The sequence below is a fragment of the Hemiscyllium ocellatum genome, chromosome 45 (genome assembly GCF_020745735.1).
Source record: "Hemiscyllium ocellatum isolate sHemOce1 chromosome 45, sHemOce1.pat.X.cur, whole genome shotgun sequence".
Lineage (NCBI taxonomy): Eukaryota > Metazoa > Chordata > Chondrichthyes > Orectolobiformes > Hemiscylliidae > Hemiscyllium > Hemiscyllium ocellatum.
This window is the reverse complement of record NC_083445.1, coordinates 8749013-8767213: the sequence shown is the minus strand read 5'-3', so window position 1 is coordinate 8767213 and position 18201 is coordinate 8749013. Positions and strand designations below refer to the sequence as shown.

Sequence of the window (18201 nt, the reverse complement as noted above, 5' to 3'; positions counted from 1 at the left end):
CAGACACAGCTAGTTTGCAGTTTCTAGAATATCTATAACCCAATAATGGACAGATAATATAGTTACCCTACAATCGCTCTTCAACTTCACAACCTCCACTCTGTTGACAACCTCTGAGAGGTGTTTTTTTGACCTCTCCTCTAATTCATTCACAAAACTCTGGAACTTCTTACTTCCCTCGGCCTTGGCCATTCTTGTATAGATACTTTGTATAAAGTCTTGTACAAAACTTACAACACAAATTTAATCTCTCAGTACCACTATTTCTTCTCTTCTCTTTGCACACAAACACTTAACATCCTGTGCTACAGGGCCTTGGATTTTCACCTTGGTTTTCCAATTCAACAGATGTGGAAAAACACATCATTGACTGAACAGCGGTTATGGGGATACCTAAAGTGGCCAGGAGGATTCAAAAGTCACTTAATGCTTTGTTAAGCTGCACCTATGTACTGATATCTTAAAGTGCCTCAAAAGGCAGCTTTCACATCAGAAGAGGAGACAAAGACCTAAAACGAAAGAAAAATGATCCATAATATTGGAAAGGTAGCTTCGATACAACAAATGCTTAGATTTTCAGGAAATGTCTTTAAAGCCTCAAAGTGGATTTGAAATCTCTGATTGCGGGGGTAAAGGGAACATTACTTGTTGCTAGATGCAAGTCAACATTTAGGACAATTGATAATGTTATCCACGATTACCTTCACATTATGCCTGGAGTACACCCCTTATATAGAGTATTAGTCAGGCATTTGACAGGAGTGTGGGCATTACATTTTTGTTATTCTAAAGAAAACTAGTAATCTTATAAAAACAGAAACTGTTTTCCTTCAGATTTCCAGCATCTGCCTTTTGGTTAAAACCATTCAAATTCAGTTCATTACATTCAAAGTATTATTCTACTCAAAGTAGATTTGCACTCAAACTGCGGCCTTTGTAAGCAAAAATGGGATCTCTTGGAAGATTTGCAGATTTCTGCATGCTGTGAATTATTATTTATTTTTAAATCAGCTGTGGTTTAACAATTAATCGTTTTCTGGAATTTAAACACTGTTTAGGCGTGAGCAACAGATAGTCTTTGCAGATGTTTGTTGCTGTTATACAAAACCGGAGTTAGACCACACCTACAGTGCTACGAGCAGATCTGGACATTACTTCTTAGGAAGGGTGTTGTGGCCCTGGAGGGAGTTTACAAGGACTTCAGGGGTTAAGTTGCGAGGGGTGGTTAGACAAATTAGGTCTTTATTGTCTAGTATTTAGAAGGCTAATGGGTGATCCAATTGAGGTCTAGAGGATATTAACAGGGAAACACAGGGTAGATTAGGACAAACTATTTCCACTGACTGAAGATTCTAGAACCAGGGAATATTGTCCAAAATTGGGCTGGGCATTCATGAAGATATTAGAAAGCATTTCTACATGCAAAGAGTAGTGGAGGTTTGTTAATTTGATGTTAGATTTAAATCTGAGATAGACAAACTTTTGTTATGCAAGAGACATGGGCTCAAGGCAGGTAAATGGAGTTAGGCCATAGATCAGACATGACCTTATTGAATAGCAGCGCAGACTCGGGAATTGCATGGCCTATTCCTGTTCCTATTAGGAAATTCTCGGAAGTCTGTCAATATTAATATGAACTTGTCCTTATCCACACATACATACACATAAAACCTAGAAGATTAATGCTGTACTTTGCCAAGGATGCAGTTCCACTGAAAAGTAGCTGACACAAAACAGCCGAAACTCCAGTAGCTCATGAAGGCACTTTCTGAAGTTTGAGATCGTTAGAACTGCAGTTGCTGGAGTTCAGAGTGGATAAAGGTAGAGCTGGATAAAGAACAGCAAGTCAAATAGTATCAGAGGAGGACGACAGTCGACGTTTCAGGTTGGAACGTTTCATCAGTCCTGATGAAATGTTGTGACCTGAAACGTCAATTCCCCTCCTTCTCTGATGCTGCTTGACATGCTGTGCTTTATCCAGATCCACTCTTTATCCACTATCACCTTCTCAAGGGCCATTATGGATGGGTAATAAATACTCCATTGGACAGCAGTTTTATATTCTTTCACATCAGTTAAAATAAGAAAAGTTACACGATTGAAATCAAGGACTATGCTCAGCTTTTCCAGATTACAAAAGTGGCTGCTTTTCAATTTGGCTATATAAACTACTCTGGAATGTCCTCATGTGGAGATAGACAGTATCCAAATTCAAGTTTTTGGTAGCAGGTGTTGACCTTATCTGATTTGACTTACCGGTACAAGCAAAGGAAATCTTAAGTCCATTCACAGAAATTGAAATTCCTGCCACAAAAGGAATTTCCACATCAAAATATCACTGCCTATACAGCACTTTCTGAATATGGATGTAGGTTTGCTCGCTGAGCTGGAAGGTTCACTTCCAGACATTTCATCACCCTACTAGGTAACATCTTCAATGGGCCTCTGGGCAAAGTACTGCTGATAATTCCTGCTTTCTATTTATATGTTTGGGTTTCTTTGGGTTGGTGATGTCATTTCCTGTGGTGACAGCATTTCCTATTTGTTTTCTCAGGGGGTGGTAGATGGGGTCTAATGTGAGACACGCACAATAATTCCCGGAAGCATGGCATTCCAACCAGAACTCTATCAACAAACACATCAAGTTAGACCCAATCTATCACCCCCTGAGGAAAAAAAAACAGGAAATGACATCACCAATCCAAAGAAACCCAAACATATAAATAGAAAGCAGGAATTATCAGCAGTGCTTCGTCCGGAGGCCCACTGAAGATGTTACTTAGTATGATGATGAAACGTTTGGATATGAACCTTCCAGCTCAGCAAACAAACCGATGTCCAGAACCTCAACCTGAACTACAAGTCTTCTCAAAACTTGCTACTTTCTGAACATGCAATTATGACCTCCTATTCCCCCATAAATCCATTTCTAACTCTATGTAATCCACTTTATAGCCAATTGTTTCACTTCGTATTATTCAGCTCGACAGTTTGGATCATTTTTCAAAACTCCAAAACTTTTTGTTCTAACCCTGGATACCAATTTTAACAAATTCTAAATTTGATATCTCTCCCAGCTCTGTCCTTCTGTAATCTGTTGAAGCTTCTCTGCCCTGAATTTGAAGAACTTACTTTGTTATATATCCTTACTGGTGTAAAGTCCATGACAATCCAGCAAGTTCAGAAATCCTAAACAAATACAAAGCATGCCAAACCTTCGATGGAGACTTTACTTAACATGAAGGACTAGTGAAAGAGCTAGGTGATGATTTTACAACCATAATAACCAGGAATGAATATTGTCTACCGCATTTAACCCTTTGAAAAGTTTCAGATATCACACACCTGTACTGAGAAAATTTTTAATTGGGGGCGTTGTTGAGAGTTAAGTAAAACATCCTTGGACTTAATCATTCTATAATTCTATACAAACAGCTTAGTTCTGTGGCATGACCTTATATTCAGTTACTGATAACTGGGACATGGGAATGTACAATAAAGGAAAAATTTACTGTGGGCCACTGGCCAATGCTAGTAACATCAAACATGTGATGTAAAAATCCATAGATTGCAGCAGCAGATGGTGGTGGTGGTGGTGGTGTAATGTTCATTGTTTTAAGCTCCTACTAAAGGATGGGTCAAGAATCAGAAAGACAACATACAGGGTGGACAATGAGGTATGTGAAACAAATTTCTAACATTACCCAAACAAATACAGGAGGAGTTCAAGGAATATCAGTTTTATAATCTGTTAGCGTTGTCAAGTCATCTTCAGCAAGAAAGAAATTGAGTTCTGCATTCATCTTAGTAGGAAAATAACCTTCAGTCTTCAAAGGGTTAAAACCATGCCCAAACCATAAATCAAGGGAAAAAGAATTAGCACTTTAAATGTGAACATTGAACCTTGGAAGATTTCAAAATTAAATGGTGATTCAGCATCAGCAAGCAAAAAATTTGCTCCGTGTTTCAATAGTGCATCAGGCCAAACAGTCCATACAATTTTTCCACTGATTTGCGTTTTTGCTAATTCTGGATGAATGTCTAATGCTGATATACTTACAATGGCCTATTGCAGATGAGAACACAAAAGGGAAAAGAAAGAAATACATTAGACATATACAAAAAGTTATTCCACATTAATCAGTGCCACATTGTTCCCGTTACCCTCTCATTAACAAAGATATGATGTTTGAAACTTTTGACTTGGCTGCCCTGTGAATGCAAGAACTGAAATTGATCTGTATGAAAATTACACATTTTGGTCTTCAATCTTAGATTTCTCTCTCCCTTTGACTGCATGAATGATTCAGATTCCTTTCAAATTAATCCTTCTTCTCTATCACTGTAATCTCCTCCAGTCCGTAATGCTCCTGTCCTATTGAACATATCCGATTTCAATTACTCCACCACCAGTGGCCTAGTCTTTAGCTGTCAGGGGCCTCAGCTTTGGAATTCCAATTTTAAATTTTATCTCCCTGCCTCTATTATTTTCAGCAAGTTTTCAGCTACTATCTGAAAAATTGATGTTTCGGGCAAAAGCCCTTCATCATGTTAAAGGGCCTTTGCCCGAAATGTTGATTTTCCTGCTCCTTGGATGCTGCCTGACCTGCTGTGCTTTTCCAGCATCGCTCTAATCTTGACTCTGATCTCCAGCATCTGTAGTCCTCACTTTCACCTTTCAGCTACTATCAACTAACGTATTGGGTTGTCAAATTTTGCTTCATAACAATGAAGCTTCTTGGGAGGTTTTATTAGGTTACATGTGCTGTGTTAGTATGTGCTTTTGTTTGTTACAACTGATTTCTAAGTGTAGAATGGAGGAAGATAATAATTCAAAGCACAGATTTTCTTCTTTATATTTGTACAAACATCATCAGCAAACTTCTCCAACAACATGCTCCAGCTGCAATCACAGAAGGGAAAATCTGACTGGCTTCAGTATCTTGGCTTTATTTCAAATCCCATCTAGCTCCACAGGCAAAATTAATGCTAATGATGTGGGCCCTTGAGAAGCAGATCAGGCTAAACTTCACTACAGACACGATACAAACAGGAAGACGGGATTGGACGCGGGGGATGGAACAAGCGACAGCAAGAAAGACATACACAGATGAAGGGCAGGGCACTGAATTAAGAGATTTCAGGCTTCACCTGACACTGTTTGCCTCCAATATTTCAAAAGCACAAAGTATACTCATTTTCTTTATTAAAAGGTCACCTGATGCATTTTGTTCTTTCCTGAAGGCTAGGGTAAGATAATTATCCAGCATTTGTACTCACATCTTCAGCCTTGCTTCCCTGCTCCTGTAAAGCCCTTTGGAGTTGTTCCACTTGTGACCGTAACTCAGTGATCTGCTGTTGATTCAACCTAGAGCACATTGGTTACAAGGGTTAAAAATGCACTCTTTAGCAAGTTGCCCAAAATGTTTGTGTTGACGGCCCTTGCTTTTGAGAAAAATAATTTTAAAATTCCATCCCTAAAAACACCAAAATCTGAGTGATCAGCAGAGGAGAGTTTTGCTTCAGAAGGTAGGAGTGAGACTAAGGACAATTAAGACTATCAAACCTGCATCTGTACTAATTGCATGTATACTGAAGTGTCAAAGACCTCGAGGGATTTAATGTATCTCAAGTGATGATTCCAACAAATCTTGCTGATCGTGGTGGCTCAGTGGTTAGCACTGCTGCCTTACAGCACAAGGGTCCAAGGTTCAGTTCCAGCCTCAGGTGACCGTCTGAGTGAAGTTTGCACATTCTCCCTGTGTCTGTGTGGGTTTCCAGCGGGTGGTCCGGTTTCCCCCGACAGTCCAAAGATGTGCAGGTCAGGTGAATTGGCCATGCTAAATTGCCCATAGTGTTAGGTGCATTAGTCAGAGGGAAATGGGTCTGGGTGGGTTACTCTTCAGAGGGTCGGTGTGGACTGGTTGGGCCAAAGGGCCTGGTTCCACACTGTCGGGAATCTAATCTAATCTTCATTGCAGGGATAGCCCATTCCAAACCTCCAGCTTCACAAAGTTCAAATAGGGCAAACAAGAGAACGGAGCTGCCAGAGCTTTTGGGATTGCACCACGAAAGGCTGAAGGGTTATACCCTGGTGCCTAATTTAGATTTGCAGGTCTCTGATGTTGGAAGGGTAAATTGTAATGCAGCATTAAGAGGTACTTAAAAGAGAGCCAGATGATACATCATCTGTACACAGCAGCTTCTTACATTCTCTTATCTTTCACCTGCCCCACAAAACAAAGACAATTCCACTGTAACAAGGAATTGCCATTTAGTCAAATTATTTGTGTTCGACATTCAGATTAAGCCTGGATCATGCTGAACTTCCGTACGGCAAAATCATTCACATGAACACGTACAGTTATATTCGATACTTGAACAGGTGTGTGTATATATGTGCACACTACTAATTACTCCGGTGGGATTTTCAGATTTCCACAGAGATCTCTTTGTGCAATGACATTCAGTTTTCTTGGGGATACTGAGGAAATGCAGAGTTTATTTGCTGCAACACAAAATCCTGCAACCACAGGGCTCAATTCTCCATAGCAAGAAACAACACTATTCAAATACGTGCTTGCATAATTCTTGCAAAGACACACTAACAGGGACGTTACTGTCTTACGCCTGTAACTCCTTCACCCAACCCACCAACGTTTTCCTATTTGCTACTAACCTGTTTTCATTCTCTAGCTTGTTTTTGCTCCTGTTGGCATCATCTAGCATACTCTGGAACTCTGTCAACCGGTTGTTGTACGTCTCCTCTTGTTGTACACGTAGCAGCTTATTCTCACTTTGCAGCTGCATGATCTTTTCCCTGAAAGCATGACAGGCCACACATCGTTATCGTCAAGCTAAGTACTCAGGTGACTCTTCTGGAAATTAGTTTGAATTACAGTTGAGTTCTTTTAAAAAGAACAAACGTGTATTTATATCACAGCCTTCACGTCATCAAGTTGGCCTACTGTGCTTTGTAACTGCAGGTTGGAATCGCCTACGGGCAGTGGGTATGCATCACAGAGGAGCCGAGCGAAGAGTAGGGGGATTAGAAGAGGTCTCTCAGTTGGCAACCCCTGCACCATGTTCACGCGCTCAGTCAGGCACTGATGCTTATGATTGAGCCTCCCCACCCACAGCTGACAAGCAGCTGCACTCACTGTGCATCCAGAATGCCACGTCAGCGAGCTCTTTTGCAGATGGGTTAATCACAGCAGCAGTGGGCTGAGGCCTTTAAGTGGTCCTTAATTTGTAGGTGAAGGGTGTCCACTGGCAGCAGGACAGGAAGATTAACTATGGCTTGTCTGTAACTTAGTTCCAGTGGAGATGGAAAAGTGACAGAAGTTGACTAAGCCAACACCCTGCCTAATTAAGTGGCCTTCTTGTCTCTGATGCTGCCTGGCCTGCTGTGCTTTGACCAGCAACACATTTTCAGCTGTGATCTCCAGCATCTGCAGACCTCATTTTTTACTCTTGCTTTGCTGCTTCCAGGGGTACAAGACTCCACCCAGAGGATCTGACAGTACAGAGGGATTTCATTTGACCCATCATGCCTGTACTAGCTCTTCAAAAGATATGTGTAAATAATCCTAATCCTTGTTATTTTGCTTGCAAAATTCTGATCCCAGTGCACGGTTTGGGAATTGTGCTTCTATAGCACCTTGTCATTGCCTTCCAACAAGTAAAGTGCTTTATTTTTCCTCACTCTTATATAATACTCACTGTTTCTCAGTACAATCATCCCTGTACAGAGGACCCCACAAAGTGTAAATAAATAAATTGTTTCAGCGATATCGATAAATGCCAAGACGGGGGTGTGAGGTGAGGAATACTCTCTCACTTCCAACAGCATCAGGTTAGCCTGCAAAATTTTCCGAGGTGTTATCATTTGCAGTGTAGGGTCCACTTTGTGACCTCTGGGGGTTGGGTCAATCAGGAAAATAAGGTGGCAGAGGAAAGGAAAGCCAAACCACATTTGCAGAGTACGGTCTAAACTGTGACTGAAACCAGGTCTTGAAACCAGTGATGAGTTGTGCTCCTGCAACAGCTAATGTTAACTGCTGAATCACTTATGTAACTTACTAAAAAAAAACCTACAACTAATTTTGTTTTCCATACAAAATCACATCATTGCTATTTTGTCTTGAATCAAAAAAGTGAAAATAGATTTGCACTTCTGCAACTTCAGATTTTTAAAACTATGTTTGCATTCGAGTGAAAGCTAGTTGCATAGAGCAATTTCTATTTAAAACTCAATTATGTTCACTGACCACATCAAAGGCATTAATTTCTCATGGCATACACCACACCAGATACTATTACTGCATTTCGCACTCAGTACTGTACCACAGTTAAGTGAGCATATTTTATAAAAATCAAAAGAATTGCAGATGCTATCCTGAGGAAGGGTCACCGGACCCAAAACATTAACTCTGATTACTCTTCACAGATGCTGCCAGACCTGCTGAGGTTTTGAGAATATGTCATGTCAGTTTGGGTAACAAAGTGTATTTCAAGGTATTTGATGGATGTGTTGCTCTTTACGATCCATCTCCAGTACCTCAGTAGAGAAGTGGAGAAGAGCATGCAACACCAGATCATCGAAATTATCAACTAGAGCAAGTTCAAACAAACCTAGCAGAATACACTGGAATAAAAGCAAAATGCTACGGATGCCGGAGATCTGAAATAAAAACAGGAAGGCGAAGCTTTAACTTCTTTTTCTCTTAAAAGGAAGTGCCACATTGGACTCGAAAGGTAAACTCTTTTTCCCTTTCTGCAGCATGTGATGTCAGACCAGTTGAGTTTCTTTAGCACTTCCTCCTTTTATTTCAAAATACACTGGAAATTTGTTTCAAGTGAACACATGTGCAGAGGTAATCTCTTTACTTCGAGTATGAGGTAATGTTCTTTGTAAAATTTAATGCGTGTTGTAGCTCATTCAATGCAGTGGTATCTTCACAATCTAAGGCCTGTGCATGGTCTTTCACACTGCCGTGTGTGTTGCTAACTGGCTACACTGCACCATTCACAACAGCATATTGCCAAATGGTGAAATTGACATTGACATGGGTGCTAAATATTAAATAAACCAGTAGAGATGTAAACACCGCCATAAGAAACTGTGCACAGACAAGGATGGGTCATAGAGGTAGCAAACATAGACTTACTGTAAACAAAAACAGAAATTGCTGGAAACACTCAGCAAATATGAAGAAGGAACACTGAACCTGAAACATTAACTCTGCTTTCTCTCTTCAAGTGCTGCCAGACCTGCTGAGTCTTTTTTCCAGCAATTTCTGTCTTTATATCTGATTTCCAGTATCCACAATTCTTTTTTTTTTGTTATGGACTTACTGGAGCTCTGCAGGAACCATCTCAGCTGCAAGGTTCCCTACTGACAGATCTTGATCAAGGGCTGTATCTGAACCAAAACAAAAACACACAGATCAAAGAAGTTATATGCAATGCACAAATATCATAGCCTTAGGTATAGATATTTCCTCACATTACAAGTGTATAGGACCAGTGATTTCAAAAATCACATTACTGTACTGCTACATAGTGCTCTTGGCTGTTTAAATACTGATCATACTTTCCAAAAGCAAGGGCAATCTATACAATTTGTGTTTTAATTGAGTTTTTGGTTTGAGAAGCAACAATGACTGTAAAGATGACAGGAAACAGAAAGTAGGAACAATAGTGTGAACAGAAAGGAATAATTTTTTGAAACTAAAGTAGTCAAGGCACAAGGGAAATAAAAGGTTTCATTGATACCAAAGTAAAGTAATTACCAGAAAACACAATTTTGGAGAGATAATATTTTCTAATGAGTACACATTTAATAGGAAACATTTACCTCACGTTAGAGGAAATTTTTGTTGGACTGTAGGAAACAGCATGAAATAAAGTGAATGAAGGTCTAAGATTCCTGAGGAAAAAGGTGGCTTTTCTGGTTTGCACTTGATGTTCCATTCTTATTGAGTGCGGCCGGTTACTCTTTTTTTAAAATGGACTATGCTTCTAATCCAATGAGATCGTACACTACACAACACAAGAACAGGCTATTTGGCACACCCCAAGCCTGCGCCAATTCCTAATCCTTATTGTCTTTACGTGGGTCCTATCCAACTATTTGTCTCCATACGTGTGATACACAAGAAATACCTTAAATGCTGCTAACATGCCTGCCTCCACCACCTTCACTGGCAGTGTATTTCCAGACAACCACCACCCTCTGTGTGAAACATTTTTCCCACACTTCTCCCATAAACTTTCCTGGACCTGTGCCCTCTTTTGACTGACTTTTCCATCTTGGGGAAAAAAAGCTTCTGACTATCCACCCTATCTATGCCTCTCATAATTTTGTAGGCATCCATTATGTTGTCCCTCAGTCTCTATCTTTCCAGTAAAAACAATCCTTTCCTCATAACTAAAACCCTTCACACCAGGCAACATCCCGGTAAACTTTCTCTGCATCCTCTCCAAAGTATCCACATCCTTCTGGTAGTGTGGTGACCAGAACTGCATGCAATATTCCAAATGTGGCCTAATTAAAGTTTTATACAGGAGCATCATAACTTGTCAACTCTTACATTTGATGCCCCAGCCAATGAGGGCAAGTGTGTTGTATGCCTTCTTGACTACTTTATCCACCTGTGTTGCAACTTTCAGGGATATGTGGACATGTATGCCCAGGTCTGTCTATGTCAACACTCCTAAGGATTCTGTCATTTACTGAATGATTTGCAGCTGAACAGCTGATCTTCCAAAACGCATCACTCCATCTGCCATTTCTCTGCCCAAATCTGCAATCTATTTATATGCTACTGTACCCTTTGTCAATCCTCCTCACGATCTACAACTCCATCAATTTTAGTGTCATCCGCAAACTTACAAATCAGATCACCTACATTTTTCTCCAGATCATTTCTACATATATCACGAACAAAGGTCCCTGCGGAACATCACGAATTACTGATCTCCATTCTGTAAAGCACCTTTCCATCATTACTCTGTCTTCTTTGACCAAGCCACTTCTATATCCATCTAGTCAAATACAACTTCTTGATTCTATACAAAAAAAAGTGTTCCAAATGCTAAACAGATTTTGACCCTTACAGTATAATGAGAAGCGTGGGGAGGTTTAATTAATTTACATGCATATGGTCATCAATGACAAGGCCAAAGTCTGTCCTTAAATGTTCCCCGGGTGACAAGCCTCCTATTTGAATGCAACAGAGTTGTTTTGGGCCATTGTAGCAGGAAATAAAGAGTTAATCTGTGGCACCATTTTCAAGCCCAGACCAAATGAAGCTGGCAAATTTACTTCTCTGAACGACACCAGAGAAACAATGTTCTGTAGTTATATTTTCATTATTACCAATAATGTTTAATTGCAGATTTAACTAAGTTGAAGTAAAATACCCAGATTTTAAATCTCTCCCTCAAGATCATTTACCTAGCTAATTGGATTAGTAGACCAGTAACAGAACCACACGCGTGCGCACAACACCAACAGGTTTACCTGCTTTGTTCAGGAACTTCTGCTGCACTTGTGCACACCTCAGCTCTTCGTTGTTTTCCCTGAGGGCATCTCGTTCTACTATCAGCCTCTGAAAAAAACATTCAGTTAAACTCACTAAATGCTGAGTTTAATATTTTGCATTTGAACCACTGCTGTTTAATGGCATTTCAACATGAAATTTTTACAGTGTATTCATTTCATGTTTGCAGCTGTTTCTATAACACTAATGGTATGGGCAAGGCGGCAGTTTGGCTAACAAATTCCTTTGTCTTGCAAAGCTCTTCCCGAAAAGTCCAGCTTCCATTTAAGCTGGTGTTTCTGGTTGGATTCTCCTATTAACAAGTGGTTCCACAGCCAGTCTCTGTATTTGGTCCTCTTCTTATTTGGAGGATGGAACCTAAAGACTGATAATGGAGGCAGAACTTTCTGAACCACAGCTATTCCAAATTCAAACGGTGAAATTAGCCAGTGGTGTTAAAACAAAATCTGCAAGTGCCACAGAGATGTTAATGAAAACATGTTTATGATATGTAATCTCTTTACTTCTGAAGAATAGTCATATTGGACTCGAAACGTTAATTTTGTTTCTCTCTCCACAAGCTGCTGCCAGACCTGCTGAGTGTCTTCAGTACCTTTCAGTAGTTCATTTCATATTCCTCTTCAATGTCTCATTTTCAGCCCATCCTGACCTAACTTTCCTAATCATCTGCTTGTGGAAAAAGTGACTATTTTCATCATTGTTGTTGATGCACTCAACAAATTTACACAATCAGATTCAAATCTAAAATAAAAACAGGAAACGCTCAATATGTTCTGCAGATCAGGCAGAACATCTTTAAAAAAGAAACAGAGTTAATCTTTCAGGTCAAAATCATCCTAAAATGTTAAATTCAGTTGTTCTCTCCACAGAAACTGCATGCCCTCAGCATTTTACCAAGATCCTGGTCTGAACACTTGAAATGCTGGTCCTTCTTTCACTCAGGCTGATGGGCATATTTTGATTTCCATTGTGGCCTGGGTATAAGTTTGGTTTTCAGCATTTACCTCTTTTTCTTTCAGCAGCGCATCATGTTTCTCCTGTAAGTGCTTGAACTCAAACTGCCATTTCTCTGTTTTCATCGACTCTTCTGTCTGTTTGTTGTGAAGCTCATGAACCTTCATAGTTACAGTGAGAAAGTTAAAAAAAAAGGTCAGAGTTTTTAACTCCAGCTTGACAGGAAAGCAAGCTTAAACATGTCAAAAAGTTCAACAGAACTGCTGCAAAACAGTCACAGGCAGTTCCCAATATGGATGGGCCCACATATAATTTAACATCAAGACGGTTTCGGTCAAGTTACTTTGAGGTGATTATTGTGAAAAATGAAATTGCTGTTATTGTTCGGTTGGGAGAGATGGTGCTGGAGCAAGTTTGACATTGGCAGAATTTTCAATGGATTAAAGTGCGATAACAGCATGTTTCACATTACCTGTCTTTTGTAAGCCTCCAGCTGACTACGTACTGAGTTTGCTTTTTTCAATTCTTCCTCCAGGTCAAACGTCTTCTGCATATACACAGTGTTCCTCTCCTCCAGGAGTTTCACTTGTCGACGCAGATCTCCCAAATCCTCAAGCTTCCTCTTGTAAGCCTCCACGGTAGCCTCCAGCTTACTGACTTTGTCCGAAGAATGCCTGTCAACAACATCTGCAAAACTCTCATTTGTTCCGATTTCATCAGTATTTTTTAAAAAACCCTGCTAAAGCCATTTGTATACTTGCAAATAGAAGCCCCTTACATTAGCCAGGAAGTAGAAAGCATATGTTGCTGCAGCAATTTAACAATAACATATTACCTTCAGGTACAAATTATGAATTTTGTTAATCTCCCAGCTAGATGCTGCTGTATTTACTGTGCTATCTTAACATCTTTACTAGGTACTCACATTGGGAGGTTAGGCAATACTACACAGCTGAAACAGAACAAAAGTCTAGAAAACTAGGCAACTCCTAGTGTTAGTTGTAAAGCCAGGAGTTATAGAGTCATAGAGATGTACAGATGGAAACAGGCCCTTCGGTCCCACTCGTCCATGCCAACCAGATATCCCAAACCAATCTAGTCCCACCTGCTAGCACCCGATCCATATCCCTCCAAACCTTTCCTATTCATATACCCATCCAGATGCCTTTTACATGTTGCGATTGTACCAGCCACTACCACTTCTTCTGGCAGCTCATTTCATACACCTACCACCCTCTGTGTGAAAACGTTGCCCCTTAGGTCTCTTTTATATCTTTCCCCTTTCACCCTAAATCTATGCCCTCTAGTTCTGGACTCCCTGACCCCAGGGAAAAGACTTTGCCTATTTATCCTATCAGGTGAAACTTCCTCCCCCTTGTGTGGAAATTCACGGTACCATCCTCTGTGTGAAAAAGTTGTCCCTTAGGTTTCTTTTATATCTTTTCCCTCTCATTCAGGACTCCCCTACCCCATGGAAAAGACTTTGTCTATTTATCCTATCCATGCCCCTCATGATTTTATAAACCTCTATAAGGTCACCCCTCTGACGCTCCAGGGAAAACAGCCCCAGCCTACTCAACCTCTCCCTACAACTCAAATTCTCCAACCCTGGCAACATCCCTGTAAATATTTTCTGAACCCTTTCACAACATCTTTCTGATAGGAAGGAGACCAGAATTGAATGCAATATTCCAACAGTGGCCTAACCAATGTCCTGTACAGCCGCAACATGACCTCCCAAGGTAGTAGTTAAGTGCACAGCAAATTTTTCCAAGAAATGGTACAAGACAGAGTGCAACAGAGGGAGACAAAAATCATGAGAGTTTCAAAGTTGATAAATTGCTTGGGATGGAGAGAGAAAAAGCTTATTTCAAAATGCCTTGTGTATCACTTGAACATTCCCAAGAGGATGTCTGGAATGTATATAGCACAAGAGCTTATACAGTACTTGTTAACTGAATGTTTCATCTTGCTGACTTGGAAAACTTTTGTTTTGAGTATTTAACAGTAGGACTGGTGTGTTCATGAGCAAGTATTTTCCAAAAATCCATCCCTACTAAAATAATTGGTCTATCCCAAGAACTGAAGGTCACAAAGAAAAATAAAACACTGGCGAGGAATTGTGAGATAATGAGGGAACGAAGGGTTTAGATTCCTGAAGATGAACAAAAATAACTCTGACCATTAACAAACAAGCATATCAGCCACAACCCACTACTGTAACAATAGTCTTGTGAACTGTTGTGTCGAATGAACGGCCCTTCAGCTGGTATTCCTGCCAATTGCTGATTGCTACTCTGTAACACAAGCAATGAAGAACTAAGACACAACTTGACTCAAGTTGCAAGTACAAAATGTTGCTATCATGGAATTTAAGTTTGCAAATTAGCAACTAGGAGTTGTAAACTTACCTCAAAACATCCATTTCATCTTTGAGAGACTGGGACTCCTCAGCCAGGCTCGTGAGCTCATCATTCCTGCGCTGCAGATCATACATCTCCTTTTCCATCTCCTCACATCGAATACGAAAATCATCCTTCATTCCTTCCAATCTGGGAAAGGAACAGGAAGGATTTAAACTTTTCTTAAGAATAAAAAATGGGGTAGTAGGCTGGAATCTTGGATGTTCCTTGTCCACCCAGAATTTCCCAATTGACAAGTACAAGGTCTGTGTTAGGTCAAACAGGAGAGCATTAAAATGGAAGGTGAGTGGAGAAGATTGTATCAGTTTTAATCTAAACTACTTTCCTTCTACAATCTTCCGATGTCTCAAGATATTTGGAGTTAATTAGATTTCCATGGAATACAAGCTCTTTAAAAAAAGATGCAACTCTTGATCAGTTTGGCTGCGAGGAATGGTGTCCACTTACAAAGTAATTTCCTGCAGCTGATTTTGAAGTGCAATTTGTCTAAACATTTTCAAAGGCCAGGATTTGCTGGTTTCCACCACCCCCTAGCTGCCTGCGATAATTTAGTAGAATAAGGAGAGCTACCTGAAGTTTTCCTCCTGTAGCTGCTCCAACTGGCTCTGTAGTAAAAGGAGTTTTTTGTTGGTGACACTGGTGGATTCCTCAAAGGAATCAGAGCGGGTCATCCGTTCACGTAGCACTTTGTTCTCAGCCATCAAGCTGTTCTTTTCATCCAGAAGAGTCGCAATCTGAGGGGAAAACTTGAAAGGGTCACGGCCTTGGAAGTGCGAAGAAGTGTGTTAGGAAAATCAGTGCCAATTAGCAAAGGTTAGTGGGCTCATCTGCACCGCTCCAAACCACTTCGATAAAAGCCATTTGATAATGATGGCCTCCTAGACCAGGAATAACAGCTTGTTTTTTGCTTCCCACTAAGTTTGCTTTCAAAATGAAATGAACACATGGCATTAGAAGTGCCTTTATGCACTGGTTGATTCTCAATCTAACATGCTTATCAACTTCTACAGAATGTGGTGTTCCTAAATTAAAGCTGCAGCTGTAGTGTTATTATATCCCTGATGGTATTATAAATAAAGGTTGAAATCGGTTTCTCGGCATAGAATTTACATATATAAAACCTCTTCTCTTCTGTCTTCAGGCTCAGAATAGAAAAGCATAACAGAGTTAGATATCTCTACAAACATTCAAATTATAGTTGCTTTTTCAGTAGCAACAGATTACCTCCCTGTATCCAATGTCTCCCTTGGTATGTATAGTGAGGCTCAAGTTGAAACATCGTTTGTCCAATGCTTTAAAGGAACAGAACAACCACAGGCAATAACATACATGGCACAATGACAGGAAACAGGAACATCAGGACAGTACTGTGATTCGTGGTTCATAAATATTAACTGCACTTAAGCAGCACTAAATCAAGTTAATCATGCACAGCCATTTTCAGGCAAATGACGATTATATGTCAGGTCTGACTCCTGCCAACCTCTTGGCTCCTTTACAGCTAGGAAGGCAGATGAGCTGGGTAGTACTCTTCTCCACAGCAGCTAACAACACTTCTGAATCATACACAACGTCTTTCGTCATTGGTTAAGTATTCTTTTTCAGTCTTCCTCTTTCTTACCCCCAAGCTTTGCCTGAGATATGCTCCTTGACCAATGGCTGACAGACATGTCAGATGCACTGCTTCGTGACTTGTTTTAATTGGGTGTAGGTGTCCAAGACTGCCCATCCCCAAGTGTATTTGAATTGAGAAACTTGCTGGACCGTTTCAGAAGGCAACTAACAGTCAACAATATGTGGAACTGTCCCTAGAGTTCAGCAATCAGGGCCCATAGTGGGACTACAGACTGCTGGGAAGAATCGGATGTCAAGGTGGGAGTGATCTGGACAAATCACAAGCAGAAGTATGGCAGATTTCTTTCCTAAAAGGATATCAGTGAACCAGCTGGACTTAGACAAAATTGTCCATAACCTTGGTAATGGATACCATGAAACTGCATTTCAATTCCAGATTTATTAATTGAATTTAGATTTCATCAGCTGCTGTGACAGGATTTGAACAGGTGTTCCCAGAATTTTAAGTCTCTGGATTACTTGTCCAGTGACATTAGCACTACGTCACCATCTCACCCTAAGTATTGAACAAAGTCATAAGGACCAACTAAATATTCTGGTGATGCCACATTACCCATTTCTAATGGAGTGATAGAAGGGGTGTTACAATTGTCTCAGTAACTCTTGAGCTGAGGAGGGAGACGTGGGAAGGAGGAACGTAAAAACGGAGGAATTTGGTCTTGAAATGACCAAGTTATGAAAGCTTTCACAAATGAAAAATTAGTTTCACCTTATTACACCCTCCTTGAAATGTAGGAGCTTCAAATTAACTTCATACGTTGGAATAATTTGCAGACAACTTATAACTTATGGCATTGCAACAGAACATTTAAGCCACTATGATGATAGCCATGCTAAGGGTAGCATTTAGGTTACACTGTTAATAGGAGTTGTGCTCATGCAGAACTTTGACTCCAAGTAGGTTAATATACTGCACAGCCATGTTGTTAAAACTATATTTTTTAAGAAGGGATCTACTGTTTTTAAAACCTTACCTGAACCTGGCTCCCTTAGAGAGTTTTTTGTCACTTATTCTTTAGCCCTTATGAAGCAAATGTATTAGACAAATTACTGAACTGAATAATTGAAGTAAGATTGCATGGAATGGTACATCGTACTTGTGATGCATACACAAATACTCAAAACTGAAACTGATCTCTACACTAGGATATTTTATCCAGTGGGTGGTTCAGGTGATTTTGGAACCCAACTTATGGGCAAACTTTCATCTTAAAAGATACAGTACCTTGCATTGTCACAAAGATGCTCTCTCCCAACCCCACATACAAGAGGGGTATGATTGCAGAATAAGTATCACTTTTTAATAAAAAGGTGGTTCCCAAGTTCAGGATTGGACAATGTTGGACACTTGATGAGATCCGTATTTTCCCCAAAAGTACTTTGACCTTGAAAGGTCAAATGAATACGGTGCAAAAAAAAACTTGCTGCAACACCAAAGTCCTAAGTTACCTTAAAAAAAACTGGATCATTTTGTTTTTAAGCACCGTCACTGTGCAGATTTATGCCAAGAACCTCACATTGTTGTAGGGAAGACAGGGACATAGTTGGACTGATCATTAAAACCTTAATAGTGATCTCATGTTTTACCATGAGATGTACTGATGATTGGATGAAATAAAAAA

The 18201-nt window shown here is 40.1% G+C and overlaps 1 protein-coding gene across 1 annotated transcript in view; it reads right to left on the bottom strand.

Annotated features, from left to right (window-relative positions):
- Window positions 1-18201, bottom strand: part of LOC132835927 (protein Hook homolog 3-like) — a 60852-nt gene that overhangs the window by 10600 nt on the left and 32051 nt on the right. Inside the window, exons 9-16 of the mRNA XM_060855038.1 lie at window positions 15515-15678; window positions 14933-15073; window positions 12994-13195; window positions 12572-12682; window positions 11528-11615; window positions 9358-9424; window positions 6680-6820; window positions 5281-5368 (exon numbers count right to left, since the gene is read on the bottom strand). Coding sequence (XP_060711021.1) covers window positions 5281-5368; window positions 6680-6820; window positions 9358-9424; window positions 11528-11615; window positions 12572-12682; window positions 12994-13195; window positions 14933-15073; window positions 15515-15678 — 1002 coding nt within the window. The remainder of the gene's footprint in view (window positions 1-5280; window positions 5369-6679; window positions 6821-9357; window positions 9425-11527; window positions 11616-12571; window positions 12683-12993; window positions 13196-14932; window positions 15074-15514; window positions 15679-18201) is intronic.